Source organism: Heterocephalus glaber, unplaced genomic scaffold (genome assembly GCF_053883595.1).
Source record: "Heterocephalus glaber isolate CG9 unplaced genomic scaffold, H.glaber_assembly_v1.0 deba00001004, whole genome shotgun sequence".
NCBI classification, from domain to species: Eukaryota; Metazoa; Chordata; class Mammalia; order Rodentia; family Bathyergidae; genus Heterocephalus; species Heterocephalus glaber.
Genome location: NW_028258179.1, coordinates 3022368 through 3041464, shown reverse-complemented (window position 1 = coordinate 3041464; position 19097 = coordinate 3022368). Strand labels below are relative to the sequence as shown.

Here is a 19097-nt window from a genome sequence, read left to right as displayed (position 1 = left end):
CCTATCTATAATATTCTGACCTTGGGGAAGAGTCAGAAGCTACACAGTGGTGCCACATCTGGTGAATGTGGTAGGTGAGGAGACACTGTAATGTTTTTATTTGACAGAAATTGCTGTAATTCAGGACATGGAGGCAGCCATGAAAAGACACGAAAGAATGTCCAGAAGTCCTTCAGAAAGTGGCAAGAGCCATGGGATAAGTGTGTTCAAAGCAGAGAAGCAATGTGTCTTTAACTGAAATAAATATGTTTTTATTTAAATATTCACTGTAATTTGTGGTTGCACCTTGTATAATGTTCATTTGACATAAAAAGATATATTTTTATTTCCCTCTTTTACCTTTGTCTTTTTATAGAGGACAAAAAGGACAAAACCCTAACAAATTAAAGGACTCATGTCCTGTGTCTAGCCTTCCTGTATCACGTTATCTAGCTCCTCTTTTCAGCTGTCCTAAAGCACTCGCATAGCGTGAGTTGCATGTGACGTGGCCTCCACCAAGGGTGAGGCTGACATTTATTTCCGCTCCAGCTGTGGCTCCTGAGCATAGGTGTTCAGTGCAGCTCTGGGGGGTGAATCAGCCAGTGAGTGCTGGGCTCTGAAGGGTTGAGTGTGCACATTGTGTTGAAGTTGGAGTTTGAACTATGGTATTTTCCTGTTCCCACTTTAGGCCCTTTTGATGGCCTGCTTGTTTGTTTCTTGGCTCCTCTGCCAAGCAGTGCAGAGGCCAGTGTGTGCTCCGGGTCTCAGTGTGCTTGTGACTGAGTCAGTAGTTGCAGAATTTGTCCTGTAGCAATGACAGCGAGGACAGTGAGACAGTCAGAACTTCTGGCAGTGTAGCTTTTCCATCTTCCTGGGAAGGAGCCTGGTTTCCATGTCATCTTGAGGCAGAAGTCAAGCCAAGATGATCTGTAGCTTCTGGTACCTCTTGTAGACTCCCAAAGACATGGTGGAAGGAGACTCAGTAAGATGACAGAAGGGAGTCTCAGAACTGTGCCCCACTACTACCTCATTTTCTGGGTTGCTTGTCCCTTTATCCTCTTCATCCATTGGCCCCAGTTTCTTTCCCACAGAGGCAAATCAACTCAAGCTCTCAGGCTCAGTGATCCACACCCCTCCTCCCAGACTTCTCACACCACTTTGCAGCTCCAAACCCCACACCCTCCCTCCATTAGACAGGAACCAATTAGGAACAAAGACAGAAACTTCCAGATTAATATGAAGACTTGCTCTTCCTCTCTCCCTCCCTTCCTCCTTCTCTTACTTCTTCCTTTCTTCCCCCTTGTTCCTCCTCCTTCTCCTCCTCTCTTTCTTTCCCTCTTCCTTCCTTTTCTGTCTCCCCACCCCCCAAAACAATACTCTGGGAAATGTTAAGGTTGAGTCTCTCCCCCACTGAAAAAGTATCAGAGGTGACACTTCGCTTCCTAAAAGGCAGCTGTATCTATCAAGGTTCAACCAACGAACAGAACTAGGAGATATATATCAAGACATTTATTTAAGGCATTGGCTTCTGCAATTGTAGGAGCTGGCTCAGTGAATCCAAGGTGAAATTGTAAGCAAGACTTTCAGGAAAGGTGGGCTGGGACTCAGACCTGGGGAGACTCTGGCATCCACTGGGGCAGTGACCTCTTCTGTAGGAAGCCTGGGCCCACCTCTTCAGATCTTTGAACTGATTGACTCAACTCTACCTGGGCCATCTAGGATTATCTCCCTTACCTTCACTCAACTGACTGTGGGCTTTCAGACATCTGCAGAAGACCTTCATAGCAGCTCCTGGTTCAGTGTTTGGCTAAATAACTGAGTCCAAGTTGATGCAAAGAATGGACCATCAGAGTGACCAGCTGGAGCTCTAGTCCTTGTTCTGAGGAATTGTGAAAAACAAGCTTTGTCCTGCTATAAATCCCCAAACCTCTACAGCTTTACATTGAATTGTACAGACTTTTTAGAGGGCTGGTTCTGACAATTGACACTTAGGTGAATGTGCTTGTGTAAGTGTGCTGTTGCTCATTTCTTTTATTCCTCTGTTTGCTTTGTAAACAGAGGCCCAGATCTGGAAAGAACTACTTGGAGGAGGTAGTGAGGAGAGAGTCACTGATCTAGAAAGCATTATTTTTAAATTTGTGGTTCATGTTGTATTTTACTGCATTACTTCTATCACCTTCCACAAGTACTTCTCAGACCTTTGTGGGTATGCTGGGCTCTGTTACAGGCCGGTGGAATATTTCACCGAATAAAACAGCTTTGGCTCCTGTGGCACTTGTATTTTAGCAGAACACATGAAGATAAACAAAACAACTCCGTAACTTTACAGTGGTGGTGAATGCGTGATAAGTCATGAAGCAGGGGCAGGGAACAGAGAGTGGCGAGTTCACCTGTGTGCAGAGCTGCCTACAGAATTCTCAGAGCCCCATGAAAAATGAAAATTCACTCCCTCCTTCTTATTCAGAACCACAGAAAAAATTGCTATTCGGTGTTCTTAAACAGAACATCTTTTCCTTTTTTAAAAACAAATCTCTGAAAAAGTAACAGTGTTTTTATTGTGATTATTATTTGCTATTTAATGCTGCTCTGTGTGGAGAAAAAATTAAAAACTTGGATTACTAGCATGAATGTACCTTTATACTGTGCAGAGTCTACTTTCAATGCCAAGGGTGCAATATCTGAAGTCGCAGTTTGCATTTTCTAGTTCGGACTGTAGTTTGTTTTATCAGAACAGTGAAAATGCTGCCCCAAACTAGCTTGTCTGTATTCATTTCACTTCTTGACACACCAACATTCTAGCTCACCCGCACTTTTCTCATAGGGAAGGAAGGACTGAAAGAGGTTTCCCCATGGCTGCCTGGCTTTCCCTTTCCTCAGGTGGCATTATTTTCCGGGTACTTGGTTGCCTAAGACAAGAAAGTCATGCGAGTGGGAAAGGATAGCACAGGATTCTTTCATCATTCACGTCTCTCAGAACTCAAGTGACTTCTCTCGGCATTTGAAGAACCTTCTCGTTCCAACATGTGGCCTTTTGGGCTGTCATTGCCATCCCAGCCTGGCCCCCTGAGTCATGGGCTTCACATGGTTACCATGGGCGCACTTTGGTTCTCACGGAATTCCTAATTGTCGTGGGACCATCAGAGTTCTGTGTCATCACAGATGCGAGAGGGTAGCAAGGATCGAGGCGCTCAGAGCATCTTCTCTGCTCATAAGTGTGCTGCACAACCCCACTGGAATTCACTGGCAAAACACAAGTTCAAAGACAAACAGGAGAAATTTTAAGATGGTGGTTGACTTTTAATCAAAAGCATTAAACTAAACCTGAAGCCTTTCTGAGTGTGGGGTTCTCCTGAGCATAAGGTTTCGTGTGAGTGCACTGGTTACATGCCCATGAAGCCATGTGTGTGTGTGTGTGTGTGTGTGTGTGTGTGTGTGTGGCTTTAGATAATGTTGATGAGAAGTAACGAGGTGACGCTCCATCATGGTCTGCATGTTCAGAGGTCCCACGGCCGTGTGTCTTTGGCTTATTCTGAGAAGGCTAAGAAGGCCATTGTGACTGGGTCGACAAATGAGAGGGTAAGGGGAGGGAGAGGAAATCAGCACCAGCGAGGCAGTGAGCCACTGGATTGTGCGTGACCTCAATGGCTGAGGTAAGAACTTGGGATTTTTCTTTAAGGAAATGCGAAGCTTTGGAGACTTTGAACAGAGGCATAGCATGCCGTAGTTGGAGTCTAGAAGGATCTCTCTGTCTTCTGTGTAGCATATAGGGACGAGTTTGAAATTGATGGCACCAGTTTGTGTGCTGCTGTAATAGACTAAAGAGAGACACAGCCTTGGATGGGGCAGTGTGGATGGTAGGGATTAAATATGACCAGATTTAGACGTATTTCAAGACTAGTGCCCGTAGAGTTGCGTATAGAAAGGAGATTTTCCTAGGACCCTGGCTCAAGATAACAGATAAAAATGGCCAAGTGGGAAGTGGGGAGTTTTCTAAGCTTCTACAGCTGATGCATGAAAGAGCTGGGGCAGGCAGAGAACAGAAGTCTTGTCTCCTTTTTTGTATTTTCATCTCCTCCTGTGATAACTGGACTTTCTCTAAAGTAGCTCCTATACTGTCTTCTAATGATCTTTACTGGTGTAGCTGGATCTGCTTGGATTGCACCTCTAGGAATTCATCTTTATGACACCTTGGAAAAGCTGCTCAGAACATAAGGTCCTTGGCGAGGTGACTCCACCACTAATCCATGTTTTCATGGTCTTGCTTAGGAATCAGCTATCTCCCACAGTTGCATTTTAGTAGCATCCCCAATAGGATGTTGCCTTCTCGATTTCACAAATGTCGCTTGCCCTCATTTGGTGAAACACGGTTATTAAGACAAAGATTCTGCTACTAAGTTTGATATACAATTTGCATTATGTACAAATCCAAATGATTTGACTACATTTGACTTATTTTTATGCTTTGCAGCACTTTCAGACCATGCTGAAGTCGAAACTGAATGTCCTCACACTGAAAAAGGAGCCTCTCCCAGCCGTCATCTTCCACGAGCCTGAGGCCATCGAGCTGTGCACCACCACCCCGCTGATGAAGACCAGAACTCATAGCAGCTGCAAGGTATGCGTGCAAGGCCAGCAGGGCTTCTCGGGTGGGCCAGGCTCAAGAATGTGTGGTCTTAACACTCTTGTTGCACAGAGAGAAACCACCACCAAAAGAAGGTCATCCAGTGGTGGTTTTACGAACCCATAATGACATAACATTTTTCATAATTTTGAGACAATATTAGAAACATTAGAATGGATGGCTAAAATGATATTCTTCCTGTATTTTCCATAGTTTTAGGGAACTTTGGGCTTCTGTAATGATCATGCCTCCCTTTGTATTTGCAATCTAAATAAAACATATTTTAAAGAACAAGAAAACCAAAGACCAAAAAACCAAATTTCCTCCAGTTGTGTTTTCTGAGTTCTTGGGGTGATTTTGCATTTTTGCTTTGCTTCAGCTCTCAAAATTGATACTGATATTCATGCCTCAGAATCCATACAAAACATTTTTCATTTATGGGAACTATAACACTGACATGGAAACAAAAGTAGAAACAAAATGTATCATTTTGGTAAGCCTTTGTATTTTTCTCTTATGCTATTGTTTCTGCTTGAGTTGGTGAATACAGAAATCAGTTCAGAGATAACCAAGAAAATACGTTTTCTGTACATTTTGTCATCAGAAATTTACTTTGAGTGGTGAAAATGTAATAAGGGGCAAGAAAAATACATGTGTGCGTATGGATTTCTTCTAAACCGTGTAGATGCCCTCCTGTCTGTACTCTTATTTGAAGGGAAGCAGTTCTCGCATAGCTGTGGTCAGGTTCGAGGAGACAGACGTGGGTGATGGTATGCATGAAACTTCACATACATCCATTCATTCCACATGTTTCCTGTCTGCCAGGGATTGGGAACCATGAGAGCTAGCCTCAAAGCGCCTTTATGGAATTTAACAGCTAGCTGAGAAGCAGGGGAGGAGAAAGCCAATTTGTGGAGCATCTTTCTGGTAGGAAGAACAGGGAGGGCCGACATGGGAATGTTCTTGGTGTGTCTGGAATGGAAGAGAGCAGGCCAGTGTACCTGAGACGCTGAGAAAGTTGTGAGAGGTGGGGTCCAGCAGGGATCCCTGTGATCTTGGGCAGTAGTTGTAATTATAATGAGGATTCAGGCCAAGGAGTTATGGGACTCCATTTTCAAAAGCAGTTTTCAGGGTTACGTCTGGTAAGGGCAAGCTGGTGACACAGCTCTCAGGAGCAGTTGCCAGCAGCTGAGGTTTAACTAGAGATCGGGAATGAATGCAGAGACAGGCCTCAGGTCCACTGCATTTAGTGCCCTCAGTGAATTGATAACATAAAGGAATTGATTTTTTGTCTTTTTTTTTGGTACTGGGGCTTGAACTTGGGACCTTGCGTTTTTGGGGCAGGCGGCGGAAACACTGAGCTAAATCCCTGGCCCACATAAAGGAATTTTTAAAAAGTACTCATTACACTTGAGAGTGAATTTGAAAGATAAAATTCGCTGTACACCTTTTAGAAGATTTACTAATATCCTTTTGAATTCTGGTCCTATTAGGGAAGATGGTGTCTCAATACAAGAGGAAGTCAGTAGGGACAACAATAGGGAGGAGACTTTAATTTGATGAATCTACAAAGTGTGTTTAAAATGGGAAGGAAATTCAAAAATGGTTACAGAATATAAAACTTACAGACCCAATCTACACTTGAAAAGTGTGCATGCATGTATGTGTGTATACACATGTATGTATGTATGTGTGTATTATGAGAAATATTGGAATAAAAACTATCATTTTTCTTAAAAGAGTATAGAGTTCAAGATTCATGGACTAATTTCTTTTGCACACTTCTTTAGGTTATGTTCATTTATTTTCCTTCTAGAAGGATGCTAAGAAACAAAGTAGGGGTTCGGGAGAACATGCCAGAGAGGGGAAGGATCAAGATGTGTCCTTGGGCAGGGCAGTGGTGGTTTCACTTCGACACAGGGAAGAGCTTCTGCATTCAAGGTGAAAAACACATTCCACTGGGCTATAAAACATTTATGAGTGCTCCATCCCTAGAAATTGTGAAGAGAAGATTCCAGGCATAGATAATCATAACCTGGAGTCAGGGATCCCTTCCAACGGCCCTTGAGGTTTTTTCCAGAATTATTATTCTGTCTGAAGGAAGAAAACATACCCCAGCAGTTCGTCAGATTGTACACTCTCCACTTTATGCCTTTACTTTTTAACAGCAGGTGTGCCTGAGTCATATTCTTTAATTTTCAAGGACAGCATAACATTTATCTTCAAAGTCATAATCTTTTGTTTTAAAAAAGATTAGATCTTGGAACCTTGAAATTTCTGTATATGATCCTCAGACCCCCACTTTTCCCCCATCTTCCTCAAGTAAAAAGTCCAGTGTTTGTTCTCTGGTTCTTGGTAGTGAGTTACTTAGCTTACAGGATGCCAGCTGCAGAATGGACTCTGTCTCTGACTCACGTGTCCCAGGAATAATGAACACAATGTAGCCTGGGCCCAGCTGCAGGGCCAGCATTTGGGACCCTCCATCTTTACACAGATTTTTTCCTTTTTATCCTAATGCCTCTCAAGTTGTGCTTGCAGAACTCTGGATTTGGGGAGAGAAAGCAGCAGGTAGAAGGGAAGGAGAAGGGAGTTTTGGGCAGCACTGCTGCTGAGACCCTGGCTCATCTCAGATTTCCTACTTCCCTCTGATCTGTATTCGGAGTGGGTCCCGGCAGGATCACCCTGCCGGGCTATTCATGTTTCGGGCAGCTGGGTCTTTGTGTGTTCTCCGCTATTGCTGCCACTTTTTTTTCCCCTCTGGAGTGGAGTTATTTAACCACACGACACGGCATTGCATGAGGACTCTTATTGGAGCTGTTTTGAGAATCAGAAACTATGCTGGATTTTGCAGCAACAACAATAGCTTGTCTCCTCCTGCCTGGCACTGGGGACTTTGAGGTGGTTTCACCCTGTTAGTAAACATTTACTGAATTAATGCTCATTGGCAACCTTCTGCATGCATGGGATCACCGAGAAAGGAATGAAAGTAGGTGTTGTGGGTGATGCAGTGTACAGCCAAGTGGAAGGAGTAGGTGACTGACCAAATAAATGACAAATGTTGCTGAAATTTTGTGTGTATCTGAATCCCCTGGTAGGTATTAGCCTGGTCTTTCTTTGCAGAGCCTTTGATCCAGCCTTCAGCTTAGTGATGGGGAATAGGAGCCTGCACTTGCAAATAGCCATGCAGTTTATGTGAAAACGGACCAGGGTTGGAGCCTGAAAACCCAGACCACAAAGCAGTGTGTGTGAAGTGTAATATGAATGACATGAAAGGACATAGACCCTGGGAAATGGAGGTTTGGGGGGAAGTTGTATTTGTGGGCTGGAGGGACTTGTATGGTTAGAATGGATTTGCCACGGCAGATCAGATCAGGAGACTGACTTCTAAGGGGGAATGGAACTCTGCTCAAGAATCATTGCTCCGGACCTGTGCTTTGGAAGTATCACTTTATCCTCCAGGGGGTACTCTCCTGTTTTGCATTGACTCAGCATTCCCTGGGTCTCAGAGCCTTCATGAAGTAGTGTTGATGATAATGATGATGATGGTGATGATGATGGTGATGAATAGTGATAAAACTATTATAATATAGAAGTAGTGATGAAAACCATGTCACATAGTGCCTGGAAAGAAAATTTTGCTTAATAAACATGAGTGTTCTCTGTTTAAAAAAAAAGAGAAATACAGTAGTGATGCTGAAGAACTGATGTTCACTAATACCTTAGCACTGTTACGACATCTGCGTGATTTGCATGGCATAGGATCAGTTGATCCTCATGAGACTCAATGATGTCAGAGCCACGCAAAGCCCCAGTTCATAGTGCACACAGCTAGGGCACAGTGAGTTCTTAGCCTGTCTTAGGACACCCAGTGGGTGCCTGGCAGAGCCCCCTGTGACCCTCTGCAGCCCGCCATGCAGCCTGCGCCCTCCACTGGATTTCATGGCCCGTCCAGGGCCACCCAGTGGTGTCCATGGTCCTTCACAGATCTCTTTCACAACGGCTTGATCATTTGTGTCATGAGAATTTGAGCAAGTTGTTGTTTCTTTTCTACAGACCTCAGTTTCCGTACCCCTTATAGGTACAGAGTTAGTGTCTGTCATGTACATTTTAAAAAATTTTACATCTTTCAATGAATTACGATTTTAATTATACAAATTTGTGAGGTTCAGTGTGATAATTGAATGCATGAATACACTGTGGAGTGATCAAATCAGGGCAGTTAACATTTCCATGTCTTCAAACATTTTCAAACATTTTATATTGAGATGATTGTTGATATTTATGAGGAACAGTGTGATGTTTCAACATCTATTTATAAGATGTGCTGATCAAATCAGGTTACTCAGTGTTTTTAATCTTCTGATCATTACTTTGCATTTGGAGACTGAGTTCCTCCCTCATACTTATCCATAAAGTATTTAGTAGGTCAGCTGGCATGTGAGCATACACCTGTAATCCCAATACTCTGAGAAACTGAGGTAGGGGGATCACAAATTTGAATTCAGCCTGGGGAACTTAGCAATTCAGTGATATCTGTGTCAAAATTTTAAAAACATGGAAAAAGAGCTGGGGATGTAGTCCAGTGTGAAAGGCCTAGGTTTGATCTCCAGTACCATAAAAATTTAATGGGTTATTGTGAACTATAGTTACTATTCTCAGAACACCAGAACTTATTACTACTATCTAACTGGGTAACTGTTATCCAGCTCCCCACTACCTTCTCTCATGCCTAACCTTCTAAACCTCTAGGAATCACATTGTACCTTCCAGGCGACTTTAACATTCACAAGGGAGAGAGAACATACAGTGCTGTCTTTGTATGTTTAATTATTTCACTGAACGTAATGTCCTCTAGCTCCATCCATGTTGCTGCAAAGGATAGGAGATTCTTTATGGCTGAATAATATTCCACTGTGTGTGTAGACCACATTTCTTGATCCATTCCTTCCTTCATGGATATCTTGTGTAGTAACTGTTGTAACTAGAGCAGCAGTGAGACACAGGTGTGCAGGTGATACGCTGTGATATGCTGATGTCATTTCCTTTGGACATATACCCCAAAGTGCCACAGCTGCGTTCTGTTTTTAGTTTCTCCAGGAACCTCCATACCGTTCTCCGTCACAATTGCACTCATTCCCATTCCCATCAGCAGTGTAGGAGAGTCCTCCACATCCTCAGCAGCCTTTGTTATTTTTCTGTCATTTTGAAAACAGCTGTTCTGAGTGAAGTGAGATGATATCTCACTGTGGTTTTGACTTGCATTTTGCTCACAGTCACTGGCAGAAGCCTCCTGTTTGGGCCTAGGCTGTCTTTCTCGCTCAGTGTTGGTCTCCAGGGGTTGGGACTCAAGGCAGCCTTGGGCACTGATGGAGAAAGGGGCTAACAGCATGAGCTGTCTTCTTTCCACTTCCTCCTCTCTACTCCCTCATTGGTGACCGCGTCCTTGTCTTGCTTCTACAGCGAGGTGAGTGTCCAGCAGGCTCTGTCCCTCATCCCTCACCAAGGGCTCCACCACCCTCACTGGGCCTGCTGTGGCACAGGAGGTGTAGTGTTCCCTAATCTCACCTCCTCCCGACTGGGGTGGTCATCCGGCCCGGTGTGAAGCTTATCTAAGGGTTTCACTGCCCTCTTCCACTTGTGAGAGCAGAAACCATCACACAAATCCATTTTCAAGAAAGGGCTCATGAATCACAAATCGTAACAGTTTGTACATCGCTCTCTGAGATCCTTCACTCTCAGCAGTAGCAGTCATGGTCCCTTTGCTCTCTGAACAGAGGGGGTCACTTACAGTTTCGTGGCTCAGAGAGAGATGTGCTGGGCTGTGGCTTTGCAGGTGACGCTCAAGTCCTTCCATGTAGCACTTACATAAAACGGGCCTCTCAGAAGGAATGCCAGCAATCCAGCTTGCTTTCTGGTTCAGGTTCTTGATTTGGATTTAAATATATTTGAAGTCAGCATCGCATGTATCAGTTTCTACACTTAAATCTTTATCAGTTATGGATCTGATATGAAATAATGTCATGCGTTCTCATTTTAGGTGAAGGTCCATTTTCACCCTTTAACACAAAGGAAAACATTGATTTAATTATGTTGTCATCCACATCAAATCTATCTTTTCAGCCTTTTTTTTTTGGTGTAGGTCATTTTGGACATGGCAAGAATCTAGATATTCCAACTATGCAGATGTTTTCCTTGCAGAATAAGTTTCTTGAGTTCAAAATCAAGATAGAATAAAAGTAAAACGATGAATACTAATATAGAAAGTAGACTTAGGCCTATGATCCTTTTTGATTATTTTTCACTAAATTCAGAGTAGGTGATATCTAATTTATTTTCTTTTCATTCTTTTCAGACTTCCCTGTAAACAAATCAAAACACATTTATTTCTCCTTGACTCCTTAAATATAAGAAGCTGAAAGTTGATATGAGCCAACATCTGTTGTTTACGAGACAAGCTCTTTTTTTGTGTGTGCAATTTTTACTCTTTGTAGATCTGTGAATTTTCTGAGTTTTTCTTCCTTGTTTTCCTGCTGTCTTCCTCCTTCTCTCTTCTTCCTATTTTTTCTTTATTTCCTTCTTCATTTATAAGAATATATTATACACTTTTTAAGATGGTCCAAGCCACTAATGGAAAACAAAAATAAGCAGTGGTTGTGATGCTTTGGGTTAAAATAAGAGAAGACCTGAGTCAATTTAAATTGCTCTCCAAAGTTTATTTGCTCTCCCAAATATAAATTCTACCAGAAGGACTGACTCCATGGTTCTTCTGGAGGTCTTGCTCCATTAAATTAAATCTCTGCGTAGTCACATGTCCAGCTTTGTTCTGAGAATAGTTTCTTTTAAGTTAAAAATTGGCATTATAGTTTCAGGTCACAAATATGCCCAAGTCTGCAAACTGTGAGAAGTTTTTCCCCCTAGCATTCCAAGTGGTTGTTTTGAGATTTACTCTGATTGGCTGGGATTTTGTTCACCTCGAAAGGGGTGTTTATGTTGGGAGAATTGAATATGCTGGTTTCCTGGGCTTTAGGTGAAGTGTTCCAGTTCTGGAGCTGTGAGGGGAGCCAGTTTCCCTGGGGAAAGAAATCAAACTTGTGTTGGAAAGAGGGAAATGCATGTTACAGAGGCGGTTAAAGAGTGTCCTTACAAATAACGACAGCTTCCTACGTTTGAGTGGGATCAATACACAGGGTGGTGAAAGGCATGGTACTGGAGGACAATGCAGATTCCTCAGGGAGTGAAGCGGGGCTGCCTGTTCCTTCTGTGGTATAGCTGCAGTCCCTGCTCTAGGACACTTATAGAGGAATTGGTTTGTGTTGCACATGGAAGTTGCCTGAGTTTAATGAGCTCCAGAGCACTTCGTGGACCCCTTATTACAGACAGCTGAGTGGCCATCAGCTTCTAGGTGGTTCGGCCTTCTGCATTTAGGAGCTTCTGTCTTGCTGGTGGCAAGGGTGGTCTTGTCCACTGGGCAGATCCTGACCCCTCTTTGTGAGCTGTTCACTTTACATTTTTGTTTTTGGCAGCCCAGTATTTGTGGTTGGGAGTAAGGAAATAGAAGCAGGATTTCAGGAGAGATGATGAGGTCAAGACTGAGAAATCTGAGACATCTCTGTAACCACCCCTGGACAATACCCAAAGGGCACCTTGCTGTACAGAGTTGAGTTTTTGCAGATGTCTGTTCACTGTAGCAGGATGGGTCCCAGAGAGGAGGCAGGACTGAGGCGGCACACCAGGACACAAACCTGTGTGCAAACATGCACCCACCTCCAGTGTGGAAGCGGGGAGAGAAGAATCCCTGGGAAGGGCATTATAAACATCAGAGGAAGCTCCTCCTACTGCTGAGGTGTTTCTTGGGACTTGTGCCTCCCTCCTCATCCTCCTCTTCACAGTGCTTATCCTCTTATCTCCCCATTTTAGTCTTGGAGGAGTCAAAGGGAGAAAATGAGTGTGACTTCAGGGAGAGCAGAAGCCTCAGTGTGTAATTTTAGCATTGCTCTTTCCTGTAAGTCCTAAATACAGACTACGTACGCTGCTGCTGTGGTCCCACCATGGACAGATATCTTATTTATGGTTTTCGTCTAAACTTCCTGCCTATGAATTGCGATTTACACCTTTGAATTCTATATTTCTGGTCCTCCCATAGACAGCTCTGATGGCTTTAGCAAAAATCTTTTTTTTTAAATGAGTTTGTATTTGTTATGTGTGAACTAAAACATTTTCCTCTGGAGTTATTTTCACTTCTGCTGATAAAAGTGTTTAGAGAGATGATTATCATTCTGTCTCATTTCTCTAGTTTGCCACATGGAGGTGATGTGCAGAATGCTTGTTGAGTTGGATCATAGGCATTTTTATGGGTCACTCTTTACCAGGAGTGATGGATGAGTAGAGCTATCGTCTCCCTGAAGGATTTTCCAAGGATCTAACTATGTATATCCTGGTGTCCCCTCTCCCGACACACTGTGAGGGCAAAGGCAGCAAATGGCCATTTTATTCCAGAGAATTAGTTGGGTTATTAAAGCTTAACCTTGTGCGAATGTCAAAGTCTGTGTATTGCTGGATTTCCAAATTTGTAACGTCACTGACTACATGATGTAGTCTACCTCTTGGCTTTAGAAACTCAGGAAAACAGCAAAAATTCATTAAAGAAAAAGGGAAGATTATCTAAATGTCTAAAATGGATGTAATAAAATTTTTGCTTAACACTAGTAGAAAATCATGTAACCCTTAAAAATGCTGTGATAGCCAGGTGTGGTTGCACACACCTGCAATCCCAGCTACCTCGGGGGCCAAAGTAAGAGAACTGGAAGTTGGAGGCCAGCTCGAGCAACTTAGCATGATTCTGTGTTAAAATAAAATTAAAAGGGCTGAAGCCATAGCTCAGTGCTGGAGCACTAGCTTGCTATGTGTGAGTCTCTGACTTTAATCCCTTATTGGGGGAGAAATATTATAGAAATTATGACGATTTGGAAAATGTTCATAACATATTAAGTGAATACAAAAGTTGATAAAAAGCATTATTAGAGGGTACTATTTTTTTAAAAATAATATTAAAAATAATTATATGAAGAGTTTTTTTTTTTTTTTGAGATGGGATCTTGCGAAGTTCCCTGTACTGGTTTGAACTCAAGATCCTCCTGCCTTAGCCTCTCCAGGAGCTGGTATTATAAGTGTGAAACACCGCACCAAGCATTTGCAGGAATTTGTAATAGAAGACTGAACAATATACGCTAAAATATGAATAGAAATGATCCCTGGGTAATAAGATATGGATAAAACTTGATTTTCGTATTTTTTTTAGTCAAGTAATTGTTTACATTTGATACATCATTTCTGAAGCCTAAGGAAATTCTTATATTGGAATTCAGAAAGCTATTTAAAGAGTAGAAAAAGAGGAAGATTGGTGTGTAGACCAAGCATTTTGTTCCTATGTTGACCCAGGTTTCTTTATCAGATTTTCAGAAAAAGTGCTGATACCTTAAAATTTAGTGTACAATACAGGTTTTTTTGTGTGCAAAATCGAGAGCATTCATATTTTATGTTCCAGTGTAAAACAGGGTTTTTAAAAAAAAAATTACAATACTACCACAGGGAATGTGGATAAATGCCTTTCTGTCTATTCCCAGTAAAGCTTTAAGCATAATTTTGAAAATAATATGGAAAATATTATGCATATAATGTGCATGTCTGAGAGAAGTACCTTGTTACATGATTATTTTCCCCTGAAGATTTCCTGTTTGGACAGTTTGTCTTTGAAACAATTTGTTGGTTTACTTCTGAAAATTTTGTTTAATTATTATATGAATTTAGGGCTTATTTATTTAGAAAATATGTTAATTATTCTGCATGTTTTCCTGAATTAATTCTGTGGATAAAATATAGTTCCCATGTGGTAGACTTCTTGTTGGGCAATCCACAGAAATACTGCACAGAAAACCAATTAAGATGGTATAAGCTCATTAATAATGCACTTTATGGTTTCCGGCAGAGACTATATAAGTTCTTAGAAGGTTATAACTTCAAAACTACAATCTGGTTTATTCAAATACAATGCTTAGAAAAGAAGTTAACTTTGAAAGACTTTCTCATCTATATATTTTAGAGTCCTCGTTCTTTAAGTCCCTTAAAAAATGTGTTTTTTTTTTTCAGTGTTCTCTCCACCTTTTATCTTAGAGGCATACGTCTCAAAGAAATCAGATGTCACAGCAGCAGTCTGTATGCTGTTCCAAGGCTAGTTTAATGTATTGCCTGTTAAATGGAAGAGTGAGTATTAAAAAAGGGAAGCATTAGATTCTCTAAAGTGTGAAGGTAACCTCGTGTACACTTGGACTGTTTTTGTAAGTGATTTTTTTCCCTTAGGTCTTAAACTGAATCACAGCAACACTTAAACAGACATAAACATCAAATGATAATGAAAATGAAGCAAAATATTTTTAGCCGTCTCCTTCACCCTTCTTAACACACCCTAGTCCTACTTGAGGGAGTGAGCATAATTATTTTAGCAGTTTGTTTTTTATTTTTACCTGAATATTTCCAAGTGCTCTGCTTCCTTTCCCCCTTTTTTACATAATACCTTTTGTGTTTTTAGTTTGGTAGGTGGACATTTGGTTCCGTAACAACTCTACCTCCTTTCTTTCCTCTGTCACCCTTATATAATCACTTCTGAAAATTCAGTTGTCATTATCTGTGTGATGACTAAAGGGGCCATCAGTGATCATGATTTTACTGTCTTTCTTATTGAGTTAAAAACAATGCATACTATTTTTAGAATGAGTATGGTTTGCATACACTTAGCCTTGATTTTCTCCAAATGCTCTGGCAGATTTGGGGTGTGCCTGTGAATATAGAGCCCAGCTTCCTAGTCACAGGAGACAGTGTATTCTCTCCCCTTCCCCCTGGGACTCCCTCCCCTCCGTCCTTTGTCCTCCTGCTGAGTAGCATTTTTATCTCTAGACCAGCTGCGCCCCTGTAACTTGGAGACATCTCTCTGCTACTGTCCTCAGTTGGATCCTCCTCTGTTTTCTTCTCTTTCTGTGGTTCACTCCTTGATTATGCTGAGCCACAATCTCCAGTAAGTAAAATTTCACACCTTGTATGTCTGAACATTTTCTTTTTTTCTATCCTAAAGTTTTTGAAGACTTGGCTGGGTGTAGAAGTGTAGATTGTGCTTTAGTTTGCATTTTAAACGTCCCCCAAAGTCCTATGTTGTAAAAATTTGCTTCTCAGTTTGGTATATTGGGGGATGGTGGGACGTTTAAGGAAGAGGAGCCTACTGGGAGGTCTTCACTTTCCTGGGGCCTACCCTTGAAGGGGGCTGTCAGGTCTCTTTCTTTCTTCTGCTGCACGGCCATGAAGTGTGCAGTTTTCCTCTGTCACAGGCTGCTGCCATGGTGAGCTCCCTCACTACAAGCCCCAAAGCAATGGGACCAACCAGTTATGGGATGAACCCAGTAGACTGTAAGCCAAGATTTACCTTTTCTGTTTATAAGTTGATTATCTCAAATATTTGTTATAGTAATGGAAAACTAACACTGGTTGGAAATATTCTGTGCTTACGAGATACTATTAATTGGCTTCTGTTGTCCCATTTTGCATTTGAGGAATTCATAATATCATTTAATTCAGATAGTAAGATTCATTTGTTTGAGACTGTTTATCTCAACTTTTAGAAGCTTTTAGAATCTTCATTTTGGTTTTGGTGCTCTGAAATTTCATGGTTCCACGCCTTGCTGTGGATTTTCCTCTAGTTCATCCTGTTGGATTGTTTTGAGTCTTTTCCATTTGGAGATTCTTGTTTCTTGACAAGTAAGGTAATTTTAGGTAAAATCCTGACTTCCCTCTTAATTTAGAATCCCTTTGAAAAGTAAAGAACATGGTATAAATAGATAAATCAATTCTTTTACATATACTTTTAAGATATGCCTTAGATATGCCTGTGATTCAGTGGGCTTTTTAAAAATTTCAAATCTTTGCTGCATCCTCTAGCATGTTACTTTGTCCTTTCCCCTTCACTTTCTTCTATTTTAATGTAAAAATTTCCCTTATAATCAATTCAGTGGAGTTTGCGAAGGACAGGAGATAAATATTTAAAGTCAAAATTTGCTGGTTTTATCCAGAAACCCTAAATTGTTAGAACCTCTCTAAATCACTAATTTGAGCCATTTGAACTTTGGTAATAGCAATACTTAAGCTACATTGAAGCTTAAAGATATTTATTAAATCCTTTGAACTTTTTGCAAAAGCGGTGCTATATAAGTAAAATACTGTAGCTACTGAAATTCAGCTCCCTTATGTTGAATGTAAAGGTCAATGAGCTATAGACAAAGTGGTGGCAAATAAGATATAGATGTCAAAGTGGCAATAAGCAACCAGGGTCATAAGAAGGTCATAAAATGCTTTTTAAATATGCACAGCAATTTCTCATGATATTGCTGGGTATTCTAACTCCTAACTACCCAGCAGGTGGAACCTAAGCGCCATGGTGAGACAGGTGCAGATGTATTCCTCTTGGTGAGCTGGATGTTCATTTCTTTGTTTTCACTGAAAATATTATACGTTCTTTTTTTTGGCAAGAGAGATGCTGTGTGGGCTTCTGTGCATACTGAGTTCTCTGGGACATTAGTCACATTGGCACTTATGAGTCACCAAGCATCTTCATAAGCCAGATCAAGAAATTTTAAAGTCATTTACTCAGGAAGTAATGGGGATAAATAGAACGTATCATCCTGGAGACAGGAAAGTTACCTTCTGAACTAAAGACCCTACTGAAAGAAGTTTTTTGTTCTGCATTAATTGGTTAGTCCGTTCTCCCTTAAAAATTGTTTTTGTGACATTTGTGAAGTTACCTCCTACTGTGTCTGTAGTATTTGTTAGGACAGAAGAGATGCCACCCATTATCACAAGACATTTCCCTGTCACTTTACTTGTAGGATGCAAAGGGGTGTGCATTTTTCTCATCAGAAAGCTTCCCAGTATGTAGCAAGTCCACCTGGGTTGTGTCCTTTCTGTTCTGTCTTCTTCATTCTCATTGCAAAGTTTTCCTGAAGTCTCTTTACTCCTTGGTGCTTCCTTGTAACCTTCAATGGTCCTGGAACATCAGAGGAGGGAGCTTCAGGACCCTCATCATACCTGTACTAGAAACAAACCGACTTTTATCCTGATGATTTAAAAAAAATTAAAACACCACCTGGTGCTTTCAGAGTTATTATATCAACAGACTCAGTTTTCTGTTTCATAGCAAAAGTCACTTCCCAAAAGAGGAAGAGCAGAGAGGGAGATAACTCAACTTGGTGTGTATTTGCTGGAGCCATTCTGACACAGTCAAGGAAAGGAAATGAAGAGACTCATTAGAACACTGAAAGAGTTCGTTTATTCATCCAGGGCCACTAAAATTTCCTGCTAGTGACTTTATGCAATTATTTTTCTTTTTCAAATGACATCCCCCTTTAAACAAAATGGAGACTACTGATAATTATAAGTATATTGATTATAAGATGAATCTACATATTGCTTACTAATTATTACACACATTTAAAGCAAACATAAAATGGAAATTTTAGAAGAATGAACTAAGTCAGAAATAAGTAATATTATATGGCTTCGTGTTATAGTTAAGGCAAGGTTTCTCTTGATCAGTAGTAGATTTAAAACCAAATTTCAAATGGGTTTGAAAGGTTCAGTCTTGTTCTGCTGAGTTCTTGTCACATCCATTGTGTCATCGGTTTTCATCCCAGCAAGAGGTAGAAAGGAGAATGAGTTGTACCAGGAAGAGTTATGTCAGCTCCACCATTTTTTGTTTGCTTCTGTGTGCTTTCTTTTTAGATTATAGATAAATTTGTCATTTATAGGCATTTGCACAATCTTTCTTAAAGCCAGATTATGTTAACCACAAATTCCCTGCAGTGGGCAGAAGTGAGCTGTGATGCTGAATGACGATGTGGCCGAGGTACCGTGTGGCCCATGTCAGCTCCTTTTCCCAGTAGATCTCTCACATTTCTATCCACAGTAACTATGGATAGAAACTCATATGTTCCATGCTGTTATGTACCTTTCAGGGTATACATCACATACTTTGGAGATGATGGCCCTGGAGTATTGGACTCAGGAGGTGAACGGAGGTTGCCTCTCGAGTTTGCAGGGATCAAGTGAGGCTCATCCATGGAGACTCACTCTTTCAGGAGGGGACAGTGATGCGTTTATGTAAGACACTATGATTTAGAGCAAAATGCTTTCCTGGACCCCACATGGGGCATGAGAAAGCCTCCACCTCTTAAACCAAGTGACATTTTTAACAAATAGGTTCAAAATCAGCATTAGCAAGATTAGCATTGAGCTTTCTTCACTTGGGATCAGCCCTTCCGAGATGCATTTTCCTCTTTATTGTATCTCAAGAGAGGTAAGGAAAGAAATCATGGACTGGGAATGTAGCTTAGTGGCAGAGCACTTGCCTAACATTTTTGAGGTGCTGGGCTGGATCCCTGCAAAACAAGACAGAACAAAA

The 19097-nt window shown here is 41.3% G+C and overlaps 1 protein-coding gene across 2 annotated transcripts in view; it reads left to right on the top strand.

The window, feature by feature from the left end:
* Positions 1–19097, top strand: part of Pid1 (phosphotyrosine interaction domain containing 1) — a 235835-nt gene that overhangs the window by 113675 nt on the left and 103063 nt on the right. For both annotated transcript variants that reach the window (XM_004868008.3, XM_087209346.1), the window contains one exon: positions 4448–4594. In XM_004868008.3, coding sequence (XP_004868065.2) covers positions 4448–4594 — 147 coding nt within the window. The remainder of the gene's footprint in view (positions 1–4447; positions 4595–19097) is intronic.